Source organism: Podarcis tiliguerta, assembly GCF_965153285.1.
Source record: "Podarcis tiliguerta genome assembly, chromosome: 9".
In the NCBI taxonomy this organism is placed as follows: Eukaryota; Metazoa; Chordata; class Lepidosauria; order Squamata; family Lacertidae; genus Podarcis; species Podarcis tiliguerta.
Genome location: NC_139542.1, coordinates 3,804,077 through 3,818,572, shown reverse-complemented (window position 1 = coordinate 3,818,572; position 14,496 = coordinate 3,804,077). Strand labels below are relative to the sequence as shown.

The 14,496-nt window shown below is 47.9% G+C and overlaps 2 protein-coding genes across 2 annotated transcripts in view; both read right to left on the bottom strand.

The window, feature by feature from the left end:
* Positions 1-3,424: 3,424 nt before the first annotated feature.
* On the bottom strand, positions 3,425-9,749 carry LOC310657702 (N-acetyltransferase family 8 member 3-like). The gene is made up of 2 exons (XM_083398808.1): positions 9,597-9,749; positions 3,425-5,998 (listed from the first exon to the last, which is right to left on the bottom strand). Exon 2 carries the CDS (start codon positions 5,972-5,974, stop codon positions 5,303-5,305), a length of 672 nt encoding a protein of 223 aa, XP_083254934.1. The 5' UTR covers positions 5,975-5,998; positions 9,597-9,749; the 3' UTR covers positions 3,425-5,302.
* Positions 9,750-12,798: 3,049 nt separating this feature from the next.
* The window catches only part of LOC310657704 (putative N-acetyltransferase camello), a 3,181-nt gene continuing 1,483 nt past the window's right edge, over positions 12,799-14,496 (bottom strand). Inside the window, exon 2 of the mRNA XM_083398810.1 lies at positions 12,799-14,430. Within this exon, the coding sequence (XP_083254936.1) occupies positions 13,711-14,376 (666 nt within the window). The 5' untranslated portion in view covers positions 14,377-14,430 and the 3' untranslated portion in view covers positions 12,799-13,710. The remainder of the gene's footprint in view (positions 14,431-14,496) is intronic.

Sequence of the window (14,496 nt, the reverse complement as noted above, 5' to 3'; positions counted from 1 at the left end):
CAAAATGCATTTCCTGAAAGGAGAACACGTTTTTGAGGAGAAAAAGCTGTTTCGCAAAAGCAGGATTTTCCTCTCTGAAAGGAAATAATAAAAGTGTGGTTGGTAATCTTCTTTTTGTCTTTCTGTTTAGAGGAGGGCTGTTTGTCCTTGCAGTGAAAATGTCCCCATTTTACAGATGGAGAACTGAGAGTGGTGTGAAACAAGTTCATGGGAGAAGAGGGACTCAAAAGCAGAGAGTTAAAGTGCCTTTGGGGTGGGGGTTGTTATTACATTTTTTTAATGCATCCCACCTTTTTTGCAAGACGGTTCGCACAAATTGAAACGACACAGATGAACCGCAAAAAGCCAAGAACGTATAAAAAAGACAGTCACGGAACCGAGAAATTGTACAATACAAATGAAATACCATGAAAATCCCTGAAACGAGAAGTAATCGACTAGAAATATTATCTTAGGAAAATAAACTAAATAATAAAAATCAAAAAGATTAAGGAAAAAATTAGAAAAACCTAAAATTGTACAAAGCCTTAATGGGATGCCGGGTTCAAACCTCGTTTCACTGAACTATTCAGTTTCCTCAGAAGGAAATAGAAAAATCATAAACCTTAAATGACCAAAATTAAAAAAGGGGGTAAAACTCCCAAAAATTCTGAAGTATTATAATCCTAGCTCAACCTAGGTGAAGCCTAGCGCAGTAATAAAGGATTAAGGACTCAAAGGTATAGTTTCTAATACTGAATTTACAAAAAAAAGGTTTGAAAACCTAAATAGCAAGTTTTTGACAAAGCCCAACTTAAAGGAAGCAAAGTACAGTAATAAGGAGTTGAGGACTCAGCTCTGAAAATTCTAGTGTTGCGCACAAATTCAAAGAAAGGAATACAAGATAAGCTGTTTTAGATTTTAAACAAACTCAAGAACAGAGCTGAAACATTCCCGTGGTCTAGATGTTACCGCTGATGTTAAAGACTGATACTGGGTGTTTCCAATCACAGGTTTATATACTATATAGGGTGAATATTTTTTTTAAAGGGACAGGCCATCTTATTCAAACAATGGGCGGGATTGTTAGGGTTTGTAAAAATAGTCGAATTAAAACAATGTAAAATACAGATCTCTTAAAAGTGCAGATAACCCCCTCCCATTAATAGCCCTTTCATTTTTTAAAAAACCAGTCAGTTCCCCAAAAGTTGTTGGAACAAGAAAGTCTCCACCTGCCAATGGAAGGACAATATGGAGGGAGCCAGTCTAGCTTCTCTAGGGAGGAAGTTTTAAAGTTTGGGAGCCACCACTGAGAAGGCCCTCTCCTGCGTCCCCACCATTGCATTTGCTTGGGGGAGAGTGAAAGGGTGGAGCAAAAAGAGTGTGGTGCACAGACACGCCTGTTCACACAAGAACCCGCCCTCTTGGTCCCACCCATCTTTCATCTATCTTCCACCCAATCTCCAGGCTTGTGGGCGTTGTGAGCCGCACTGGAGGAAGTAGAAGCCCTGTGTGGCGTTAACTTGTCAGCGTGGGACCTGAAGGCTATTTTCCACACAGTAGCTCGAGCCTGGGGGGTCCCAGAACTGCCCCCCATTCAAGGAAGACCAGACATTATGGAGAAGGGATTCCATTCCAGAGCATGGCCAGGGAAGGACCCTTGAGCCTTAACACTGGCTTACTCCCAGAAGGTCCCGGGTAAAATCCCTGGCAGCTTTGCCAGCTAAAAATCATCTTGCAGCAAGCTGCATGAGGAACCCCCTTTTGGAAGTGTGCCAGCCCCAAAATGCCAGCTTTACAGTGGGCTACTGGCTGGGTCCTGCCTCAGACCAGGCTGCCCCATCAAATTGTGCAGAGCCAGACAGGTGGTCTGCATTTGGGTTTAACTCATCTGGTCCCCCCCCCCCTCTCCTCTGTTCAAAATCTTCTTCCAGGAATCCTACATTGGAGGTCCCCAGAGACTCACGGGCAAGCAGGACTCTCAGGAATTTGTGGCCTGCTTATTTCAGTTTTCTAAAAACCGATTTGAACAAAGAATAGAGGAGAAAAACAGAAAGCAGGTGGGGAGTTTAGAGGGGAGCGGAACTTACCAGCCAGGTTAAAAATACCTTAAGCATCAACATCCCACCTTAACTAAAACATACACATTGGTGTAAAGCAGGGGTAGGCAACCTAAGGCCCAGGGGCAGGATGCGGCCCAATCGCCTTCTCAATCCAAACCACAGACGGTCTAGGAATCAGCGTGTTTTTACATGAGTAGAAGGTGCCCTTTTATTTAAAATGCACCTCTGGGTTATTTGTGGGGCATAGGAATTTGTTCATTCCCCCCACCCCCCAATATAGTCTGGCCCACCACATGCTCTGAGGGACGGTGGACCGGCCTCCTGCTGAAAAAGGTTGCTGACCCCTGGTGTAAAGCGTCCAAGTTGGTATCCACATGAGATTGCATTTATAAGAAACATGTTCAAACGAGATTCCTGCATTGTAGGGGGTTGGACTAGATGACCCTCAGGGTCCCTTCCAACTCTACAAGCCCTTTGTGGCTTAGGGGGCCCTCGTATCTACGGGACCGCCTCTCCTGGTATGCCCTGCAGATGACCTTCAGGTCCATGAAGAACCATAGTTTAGAGGCCCTAAGGAAGCCAGACTATCCTCCACCAGGGCCAGGGCCTTTTCAGTGATGGCTCCGACCTGGTGGAATGCTCTGTCCCATGAGACCAGGGCCCTTCAGGATTTAACTTCCTTCCACAGAGCCTGTAAGACAGAGCTATTCTGCCTGGCCTTTAATTTGAAATCAGCCTGATCTTTTATTCCCCTTCCTTCCCTCCCCCTCCCCTTTTTATGATGATTACCCGCTCTGGGATCCCACAGCTAATTCTCCCCTGGTCTCCTCGCTGGCCCAAACAGGACTAACCCTGGTGATCATCTAATGTTTATTGGATGGATTTCCCTCCTAAATTGATTTAGAATTCTGAATTTATTGTTATTCACATTTTATGCTGTTTTTGTTGCATCAATTAAGTGTTTTAAATTTGTTGTTAGCTGCCCTGAGCCCGGTTTTCTGAACCGGGAAGGGCGGCGTATAAATAACAATTTGTTTTTATTATTATTAGGAAGGGGAGCAAGGTATTCTGACCATTGCACAGCCGGTGGGGTGTTTCTCCTTCCAGGCTTAAGGTCTCTTAGCAACCTCAAGGTCTTGAAAACCCACTTTGGTTGTGGAATTCATGACCTGAGATGAAGATGATAAACTTTCGTTTTGCTCTTCCTGCAGGCCTGCAGCTCAGGCTAATGGGTGGCTTAACTGGGAAGAGAAGAACAGAAGGATCTCTGACGAGGTTTTAACTTAACTGCTAGCTGAGAAGAGAATCCAGCTCTGGTTAAGTGAGGCCAATGCAGCTTCTATAAGCGCCGGCCTTGACTCTGAAAAAAGCAAACTGAGCAATTGGGAGTTAATACTTTATTAGCAAAAACGGGATCTGCGCAGGAGTGTCAGACCTAATGAGCACAGCAACTCATCCCCAAGAAGTCTTGCTCCCATGAAGCAATTGCTGAGACTGAAGGGCCCCACCATAGCTGTCAACTTTTTCCTTTTCTTGCGAGGAATCCTATTCGGAATAAGGGAATTTCCCTTTTTAAAAAAAGAAAACATTGACAGCTATGGTCCCCACCTCCCCACGGCTGCCTGTTTCTTCCTCTCCAGGGTATTTTCCAAGCAATCCACATTGCCCACTTCTCAACACTTTTCATACCTCTCCTAGGAGACCAGTGGGGAGGGGAGCTGGTCTCAGAAGGAGGGGGAGACACCCGTAACTCTGCACCATCTCTGTCTCTTGGCCTCCCTCCTCCCCTGGCCTGCTTCAGCTTCTGCCACTGAGTCTGGTCTTCTCTCTGCCACAGACTCTCCCCGCTCACTAAGCCCTGTTGCCTCCTCAGCTTCCGACACCTCCTCTTCCCCCCATCTTCTCCCTCTGACCACTTACGGTCTTCCCATTGCCAATCCCTGGGCTCTGAGCCCTCTTCCCTTGGGGGTTCCCCGGCTGGTTCCTCCCACTATTCCTGTGTGTCCAACCAGTCCATGAAATATGTCAGTTTGAGTCTAATATCTACATGATGCCTAGGGAACAAATTGCGCCTTAATATCAGCAATACAAAGAAGATGGTGTTGGACTTTCGGAGGAAGAGAGGAGAACTAGTCCCACTGTATATCGGGGAGGGCTGTGTGGAGAGAGTCTCTTCCTTTAAATTCCTAGGAGTTTATCTCAGTGAAGACCTTACTTGGAAAATAAATGTAACCCAGGTGGTTAAGAAAGCCCAACAGAGACTCCATCTCCTCAGAGTATTGCGGAAGAAGGATGTCAATCAACATTTTATGATCTCCTTCTACCGGTCCACAATAGAAAGTGTCCTTTCACACTGCATCACGGTGTGGTACGCTGGTTTTACATCAATGGATTGGAAGTGCCTACAGAGTGTGGTGAATACAGCACAAGATATTATGGGCTGTCCCGTGAATCCGCTGGATGAAATAGCGGAAGAACGTTGCTCAGGCGAGTGAGGAAAATTCTCAGGGATGATTCACACCCTGGCCGGCACTTTCTTGATCTCCTGCCCTCAGGCAGAAGATATAGAAGCATGATTAGTCGCACCAACAGGGTAAAGAACAGCTTCTATCCTGGGCTGTTAGGCTGCTGAATGAAAAGATAACAGGGCAACTGACTTTTGGGTTTGGTGGGTGTGCGTTAGTAAACGAGGGGAATTAAGACTAAGAGAGCTGAGTGGGAGGTGCTCGTGTAATCTCACTGTATACAAGTTGTACAAGTGACAATAAAGTATTTCATTTCCCCACTCATCAGTTCCCAGCATTTCCAGTTTGCACATTCCTTCATTTATTGTGAAAATCCTCTTGAAAATTCACTAACATCCTGTTGTGAATCTCTCCCTAATATACACATTTTTGGCAAAGCAAAATCGGAAGGCATTTCTGTACGGTTTTCTTCAGTGCTATTATTCTTGAAAAAGAGGTGCCGGAACTCACCATGAACTCTTTGTTCTCTTGTAATGGAAATGGCATCCACCTGAGAGGTGCCAGAGCTGAGTTCTGGTGAGTTCCAGCTGAGAAAAACCCCTGGTTATTTTTGCTAACAGTTGCTAGTATGTGCATCTCTGGCAAATCAGTGCACGTTAGGTAGGCTCACTTTTAAGGCTCACCGGATCAACTTTCTTTCTCCCTCCTCCCTAGTTGGCACCTGTCTGCAAACAGGCCACAATCTCTTCCTTCGTGAAACCAGGCAGCTCCCCTCTGGTCCCCGAGTTGCCGGTGTCAGCGAGATCCTCCGATCTCGTAGCGGTAGATGTAGATGTAGAACCTCAGCAGCTTACAGAGGGTGTTGGGGCATATCTCTTTGATTTTGCAGAAGCCCATGCCCTCGTACGTCCGATGGGCCGCCACCTGCGCCATGGAGGTGCCCAGGACCACCTCCTTGTACCCGTTCTCCTGGGCAAAGAGGAGGACCGTCCTGGTGAGAGCCTTGCCAAGTCCGTGGCCCCGGTGCGCCTTTGCCACAGACATGCGCTTCAGCTCCAGTGCCCTGCCGCGCAAAGACGGGTTTTCGGGGTGGGTGGCGGCGACGATGCCCGCCACTTCGCCTCCGGCCTCCGCCACCCAGAAGCTGCAGTCTTTGGGCACCAGGTAGGTCTGGCGGATGTCCTTCATGTCTGTGGCGAGGGCCTCGTGAACATAGTCCGCCCAGAGGCGCTTCGTGAAAATCCAGCCCACGGCCAACAGGGCAGCCACGGCGCCGAGGGAAAGGAAAAGGGAAGAGGTGCCCAGGTAGGTTGCGAGGAGCGCGCCCAGGAGCAACAGGTGGGTCTGGGGGCAAGAGAGAACATGCCGGAAACCTGCAGGAGCATGTTCGTTGATCCCCCGGGAGAATATCGTGCGGGCGGCTTCGTAGTCCCGATCTTCATACCTGCGAATGTGGTACTCGCCCATCTTGAATTTGCCTTCCTCGTCTCCCTGGAAAACAGAACAAACGGCTTGTCGGATTTCCTGGGGTGGGACTAATTGCTCCTTTCAAGCCGACAGGGGGAGCCTCTAAATTGGCAGTCCCTCTTGGGGGCAGTGGGACTACTGTAATTCGCTCTCCGCGGGGCTGCCCTTGAAGCTGTCCCATAAACTCCAGCGGGTGCAGAATGCTGCAGCGAGGCTCCTCACGGGGTCTCTGCCATGGGAGCATATTCACCCAGTGCTTTTCAAACTGCGCTGGCTCCCAGTAGAGTACAGGGTCAGATTTAAGTTGCTGCTTTTGACCTTTAAAGCCCTTCACGGCCTAAGACCCTTATACCTATGGGACTGCCTCTCCTGGTATGCCCCAAAGAGGACCTTACGGTCCATAAATAGCAACACCCTAGAGGTCCTGGGCCCTAAGGAAATCAGATTAGCCTCAACCAGAGGCAGGGCCTTTTCAACACTGGCCCCGGCCTGGTGGAACGCTCTGTCTCATGAGACCAGGGCTCTGCAGGATCTGATTTCTTTCTGCAGGGCCTGTAAGACAGAGTTGTTCCACCTGGCTTTTGGATTGGAATCAACTTGATCCCCTCCCCCTCTTTCCTTTCTCCTTCTGTGATGGAACTATTTGGGGACTTCCCTGGCTTTTTTCTGGCCCACATAGGACCAGTCTGGATAGTTGGCCTTGGTGAAGATTTGACGTTTTCATCCCCAAAATTTGTTTGATTTGAGTTTCTACTGAAATGAGGCTGCATTTTAATGTTGTACTGAATCTTGTTTTAAGTTGTATTTTAATCAATTGTTTCTATACCTGGTGTTAGCCACCCTGAGCCTGGTCTTGGCTGGGAGGGAGGGGTATAAATAAAAATCATTATTATTATTATTATTATTATTATTATTATTATTATTATTATTACTATTACTACCACCTAGGGGGGCAGAAAGAGACAAGGGGGACGTCGGAGGCATAACTTACTTTTTCCAATTGTATTTTATTAAGTTCAACATTTTTAGCACAAACGGTCATAACATAATTTCGTCTTTTATTTTTGTCGACTTCCCACGCCTTTCCGCAGAGCTGTTGTTTCTCCCCTTCTGCTGCACCCTATTTTTGATCTACCGAATCATAACCACAATCTTATAATCTAATTACTTCTGTTGCTCATAGCTCAAATCCTGCTCACGAGTTCATTGTACTATTATAATTCTTCAAAATAGTCTGAAAAAGCAATCAATTCTTCCATAAAACACTCATCATTAGATTCTCTTAATTTTGCTGTACATTTTGCCAGTTCTACATATCTTATTTATCCATTTTAGTTGGAACTTCTTTGTTCCATTTCTGCAGGTATAAATTCCTAGCTGCTATTCTTACATACATAAATAACTTCAACATTTTTATTTTGATGGGGGTGGGATTTCTGCCTCTATAATCCCTAACAGAAATGCTTTGGGCCATTTTGATAAACTCATTTTAAACATATTTTTTATCTTGTCATGTATCATGGAGGCATAAATGACTATCAGACTTTGAAAAGCTGGCATCCCTGGATCAAGTTCATCAGTTTTGTTGAACTAATTAAACTAATGAGCTTCAATTGGATTTTGAACAAAGGAAGGGTTGCCATATTTCAAAGAGTGAAAAAATTGGCAGCAAATACGACACTGCAGACATCGGTTGCCATACATCCAGATTTCCCCGGACTTTTAACTGATTTCTGCCCAGACACTGCTTCCGACTGCAGTATTCCGTGTATGTCCGGGAAATTCTGGATGTATCACAACCCTAACACAGGCGCAATTAGCTGTGACAGCTTTGAACTTTATTGGGTTATTCTCTTAGTGCGCTGTGCAAGCCGCTATTCAGAATAATGCTTTTGACAGGGTCGGGTGGGAGGCCACTGGGAGTGGGTTTTAGTATTCCCAAATACATTGAGAAGCACGGCTCTAAAGCCAGATATCTAAAAACAGCACACTCCTCCATCATCACCCAAAACAGACAGATGCCAATAGGGCAGTCTATTCAGGGAGTGGGTAGACTTTTGGGGGCTTGGGACCACCAAGACCCATGGCAAACTCTTGAGTGGAGGGCAGGTTCATGTCAAAGTAGCCCAAGTGGTGAGCAAAACTGGGTAGGGCAATAACTCCAGTTCTTAAAGTTGCTTTGCAAAAGACCTTCCAATCACCTCCAGTATTTTCAATCCCTTAAAAGAAAAGGGGGGGGGGGGAGAGGACACACACATTTTGGGTGGTGTCACAAAACACAATTTTACGGATACATTTTGGTGAGGGGGGGACCGCTAAAAATTTTTTGGTGGGGTAGCAGTCGGAGCCTGACCCCCCTCCCTAAAAACAAACTATTAATTTTAAAATAGATGATGATGATGATTTGAAATGGAAACAAACTGGAGGTGCTTTGAGAGCGGTCAGCAAGAAACCTTTGGACACAGCCCAGAAGGAGACCCAGAGGAGCAGTTGGTTAAATATTAAACTTTATTTACTGGCGGGGGGGGGGGGTACCCAAAGTAATCTGTTGGTGGTATGCAAGACAAGAAACCCCCCCCCCCCATCACCATCAAGATCAGATTACTCTTCCATTCCACTGCAGCTACAAGACTTTGCCCCCTGCGCTCCCCCCTCCCCCATTTGCCAGGATTAGTCTGGGCGGCTTTGAGTCATTTTGTGGTTGGTTTATTGCTGTGTCATTTGCAATTCCAGAAGCTTTACCCCTTTTGTGCAGTGGAGGCCAGGCTGTGCTGCAGCCAAGTTTCTCTCGCTTGGGATGCCACAGGCATGGAACAAGGGACCCTAAGCAGGCAAAGCGCGTCTCTGGTCACTGTATTGCATTTATATCTCGCCATTTTAATAGGAGACTCGGGATTTGAACCTGAGGCCGCCTCAGGGTTTCCTACTCCTCCTACGGGCATCTGGTTGGCCACCTAGGATGATGGCCTCGGTGGGATACTGGCCCATAGCTGTCAGCTTTCAGATTTGAAAATAAGGGACCAGCAGCCTTGAAAAGAGAGGGATGCGGGTGGCGCTGTGGGTTAAATCAGAGCCTAGGATTTGCCGATCAGAAGGTCAGCGGTTCAAATCCCCGGGACGGGGTGAGCTCTGGTTGCTCGGTCCCTGCTCCTGCCAACCTAGCAGTTCGAAAGCACGTCAAAGTGCAAGTAGATAAATAGGTACCGCTCTGGCGGGAAGGTAAACGGCGTTTCCGTGCGCTGCTCTGGTTCGCCAGAAGCGGCTTAGTCCTGCTGGCCACATGACCCGGAAGCTGTATGCCGGCTCCCTCGGCCAATAAAGCGAGATGAGCACCGCAACCCCAAAGTCGGCCACGACTGGACCTAATGGTCAGGGGTCCCTTTACCTTTAAACTCGAAAATAAGGGATCAGTAGCCTCACCTGTCCCTACGGGACAATCTATGGGATATCTAACGATCCAGGATAGCAGCGGGAAGCAGCGGGAAACGGCGCTGGAATAAGGGAATTTCCCGCAAAAAAGGGAAGGTTGACAGCTATGTGCTGGCCTCATCCAGCAGACTTTGCTTATGTGGAACACTCTCAGCCCTGATACCTCCAGTGCACACCTCTCTCTCTCTCTTACCTGCTGCCAGGTGTGTGAGCAGTCCTGATCGCAGGACCTCCAATCCGCCTTCTCCCTTAACCTGCCTGCAGCTTGGTTTTGTAAGCTGGGCAGCTGCCAGTGAGCGATTCTCCTCCTCTTCCTCCTCCTCCGGGAGCAGCCAACCAGAAAGCAGGCTGCACGCAAGCTCAAAGCAGAGATCCAGCCTTCTCCTCCAAGCAAGCAGGGATCCTTCCCCGCACATCAGACCCTGCAGGGTGCTCTGATGCCAGATCCCACCCACTGCACGCATCACGGCCTCCCTGCCTCCATTGCAATCAGTGAGAAGGGCAGCTGAGCCGCAAAGCTGACGCGTCTTCAAGAGGATGTGGAAGTTCCTCCCTTGAAGCTTTTAAGGAGGAAAAAGCCCATCTGGGTGCCTTCGTTTGCTCAAAGCTCACAGAGGTCTGCACTGATGGTCTGTCTGTTTGCTACCTACCTGGCCAAGCTCAAGGTGTTACAACTGTTGCAATAATTGGGGGTGTTTGCCCCTCCAGCAGATATCATGCACATGAAGCCCACTACAAAAATCAGCACAATCACTTTTGTGATTTGTCCCCACAAAACTAAGGGAGCTGGGCATGTTTAGCCTGGAGAAGAGGAGGTTAAGGGGTGATATGATAGCCATGTTCAAATGTATAAAAGGATGTCACATAGAGGAGGGAGAAAGGTTGTTTTCTGCTGCTCCAGAGAAGCGGACACGGAGCAATGGATCCAAACTACAAGAAAGAAGATTCCACCTGAACATTAGGAAGAACTTCCTGACAGTAAGAGCTGTTCGACAGTGGAATTTGCTGCCAGGGAGTGTGGTGGAGTCTCCTTCTTTGGAGGTCTTTAAGCAGAGGCTTGACAACCATATGTCAGGAGTGCTCTGATGGTGTTTCCTGTTTGGCAGGCGGTTGGACTCGATGGCCCTTGTGGTCTCTTCCAACTCTATGATTCTATGAATTCATCACAGTTTCTTCCTATCTACTCAAAGGGCCTTTGCTGCACGATACCAAATGTAAGAATTCACTGATCAATGTCTCTATGTACTGGCTCACAGGGAAAACTTCAGAAATTCATATAGACCTGTGAGCTCAGCTACTCAGCAGCCCCTCTGCCTGAGGGATAATCCCTGGCATCCTGATACCTGAGTGCCAGACAGGTAGCCATTCCAGAAATAACAAACCCAGATGAAGACAAAAGGGTGTGATTCACTTGGCTGGGAAACAGGGAAATGTAAATATCTCTTTTGCTACACTTGATGGGTGTTTGGTGGAGGGCAAGGAGAACCATGGGGCAGGGTCCAGGTTGCTCAGATTACGGCCACCAGACCTCCCCTTTCATGATGTAACCATGATGTATGAGTGATGTAGTTTGGAGGGGGTGTAACATGGGGATTAGCAGCTAATAAAAGTTTGGGGACTCTCTTGTTCAGGGCTTCCATCTTGTTCCACCTGGTGGCAGGTGGGAGTCCTGTCACTGTTAGTTCTGTTGGTGCAAAATGTAAGTGTATAGAAAGGAGAATTCCTGGATGGCAAGAACAAGTTTTGGCAGAAGTATTCGCTGGTGAGAGAAGCCCAGCAGAGATTAAGAATCACAAAACATACAGCAAAATGTGGAAATATAGGCTCTTAGATCTTTAAAATACAAGTGGCGACCATTTTACTTGCGTCCGATTGATGCACAACACATCTCTCCCTCTCTCTTATACACACACACACACACACAGCCTTCCCCTTGCCCCGAAACAGAGTTATGACAGGAAGGCACTTGGCTCAGTGATGGAACACCTGCATTTCATGCAAAAGGTCCCGGTGTCATCTCTAGGTAGGGCTAGGCAAGGCTCCTTTTTGAAATCACGAAGAACCCCTGCCAGTCAGTGTAGACTGTATTGAGATAAAGGGACCACATAGTAGAGGGATCAAGCTTGTTTTCTCCTGCTCGGGAGGGTAAGACTTGGACCAACGGCTTCAAGAAACAGAGAGATTCCGACTAAACATAAGGAAGAACATTCTAGCAGCAAGAGCTGCTTGACAGTAGAATGGACTCCCTCTCCTTCCTTGGAGGTTTTTAAGCAGAGGTTGGCTGGCCATCTGCAGTGGATGCTTTAGTTGAGATTCCTGCACTGCAGGGGGTTGGTCTAGATGACCCTCGGGGTCCCTTCCAACTCTACAGTTCTTGTTTCTTGCCCTTTTTCTAGAGCAACCACAAGGCTAACAGAAGTGTCTTGCTTTTTCGAGAATTCACTGTGCTCTACATGGGGCTACCTTTGAAGGCGACTACAACTAATCCAGCATGTGGCAGCTAGACTGGCGACTGGGAGCACCCGCAGGAACTATATAACACCAGTCCTAAAAGAACTACATTGGCTCCTAGTGTATTTCCGAGCACAAACTGAAGTGTTGGTGCTGACCTTTAAAGCCCTAAATGGCTTTGGCCATGTATACCTAAAAGAGCATCTCCACCCCAATTGTCCAGCCTGGACACTGAGATCCACCTCCAAGGGCCTTCTGGTGGTTCCCTCTTTGCAAGAGATGAGGTTACAGGGAACCAGGCAAAGGGCCTTTTCGTTAGTTGCACCTGCCGTGTGGAACACCCTCTCTGCAGATGTGAACCGGATAAACAGCTATGTGATTTTTAGAAGACATCTGGAGGCAGCCCTGTTCAGAGATGTTTTTAGTGCGTAATGTTGTACAGTGCTACCTTGGTTCTCAAATGCCTTGGTACTCAAACAACTTGGAACCCAAACACTGCAAACCCAGTAGTAAGTGTTCCGGTTTGCAAGCCTTTTTTGGAAGCCAAACGTGCTCAGTTTTGAGTGTTACACTTCTGATCTGAGTGCCACACTTCCGTTTTGTGTGTTACAGTAACCCTGACCCTAACCCTAGTGTTTTTGCTATTTATTTTGCATTTTTGTTTTTGCCTGGAACCCGGGTTTGTTCTGTGTGGAACCCAGTTCAGCTGCTGATTGTGTGACTGCAGTATATTGTTTATTGTTTTCATTTTATGAATCAGTAGTCTTGTTAGATAGGTTTTGGAACGGAATGGATAAAGTTTGAGAACCAAGGTACCACTGTATTGTGCTTTTACTGTTTTTTTGTTGGAAGCCACCCAGAGTGGCTGGGGCAACCCAGTCAGATGGGCAGCATATAAATGATAAATTACTGCTATTATTGTTTTGGCAGAAAAACTTGCGAGGACAAATGTATCGGAGAGATTTATTCTTGGCCCTTGGTTTATAGAAACAGTAGTCATAATTTTGCGACCATAATGTAGGGAACGCAAAGAAGGAAAAGCATTGTCTCCTCAGGTAGGATCACATCTCAAAGGACACACCAGAGACACAGATCTCTGCCAAAGACAACTGCTGGAGTTATTAAGCTAGTTCAAATGAATGTAGTTAAGAGGTTATGTTCCATCTGAAAACAGCAGCATTTGGGTTGCATTGAAGAGCACGAAGAATGAATTTCCTGCACATTTAGTCGGACGCAGAGCTCAATGTGCTGTATGCCCTGAGGAAACAAACAGAAATCTTTGCATCAAGGTGATGTGATGGAAGGGCCTCTGAGGCCTGAGCCCATCCCAGAAGGCAAAAAAGAAAAGAACAAAGGCCCTTGTGACAGCAGCAATAGTCTCTTCTGGCACTCTGGCTCTTGGGCCGGTCGCTTGCCACTTGGGCCAGCAACAGTCCTCTCAAGGAACAAGGCAAAGAGCGGCTTCTGTGCAAGTTCAGAAGTGCTGAGATGAGGCCACCAGAGAAGCCCACTTTCTCCAGCAATGAAAACTCAGTCCTGTAAAGCCACACACCCCTTCCAAACCAGGACTCCCATTTTCTCACAAGCACCTTGGAAGCAAAAAGGAAAAGATCCTTCTGGAAATATTACTAGTTACGGTTTCCTTCATTACTAAAATTCCTTGAAACTTGGCTGTCAAGTGCCCTCTGCAGCAAACTGGAAAAGTCCGAAAGGAGACACCCCTTTGCTCAGCACCAGAACAAACCACTTCCAATTCTCTTGGCACCACGTAATCAACAGCACCAAATGCCCAAGGGACAAATGGGATGAAAGACCAGACCCAGGCAGACACCATGACCACTCCCCGGTTTCCCTCCTCAGTCCACGGAGGGGATATCATAGCGATACTTGGAAACGGTGCAGTTGGCCAACCTGCCGTAGATGGTGGGCAGGACATAGTGGTGGTACATGCGGAAGCCGACGCCCTCATACATGGCGCGGGCCTCATGCTGCACCATGAGGGTGTTCAGCACCACAGACTGGTAGCCATGCTCTCGGGCAAAGGAGATCACTGTCCTGCAGAGGGCCTTGGCAATGCCAAGGCCGCGATAGTCCTTCCGAACTGACATGCGCTTCAACATGAGCTCTCCCAGGTGTTCCTCAGACGGCCTGGCACCCACAATGGCCACCACACACTCGTCTGCCTCGGCCACCCAGAAACAGGAGCCCTTGTCTCCCAGGTAAGCAGCCTTGATGTCCAGCAGGTCCTCCTGCAAGCAGTGGTCGATGTACATGGACCAGATGTAGCCGAGGAGTTGCCGGCCGACGGCCAGGAGCAGGGTGACGGCCAGAATGGGCAGCAGGAGCGATTTGGAGCTGGTCAGCAGCAAGCAGAAGGTGCAGGCCAGGAGCAGGATTAGCCAGGGCTGCTTCAGCATGTGCACGCACAGGGTGGGCACATATTCGCTCATCCCTGTGGCAAACAAGTCGCGCGCCGTCTCGTAGTCCTCGGGGCGGTACTCGCGGATGTGGTAACGCGCCATGGTGCACCGGCCAGAGATGGGCACCACTGGAGGAGGCAGGCTAGTGGGAGAACACTAGAATCAACAAACAGAAAGGAAAGGTTGTTACCACACAAACACACATATGAGAGAGAGATCATA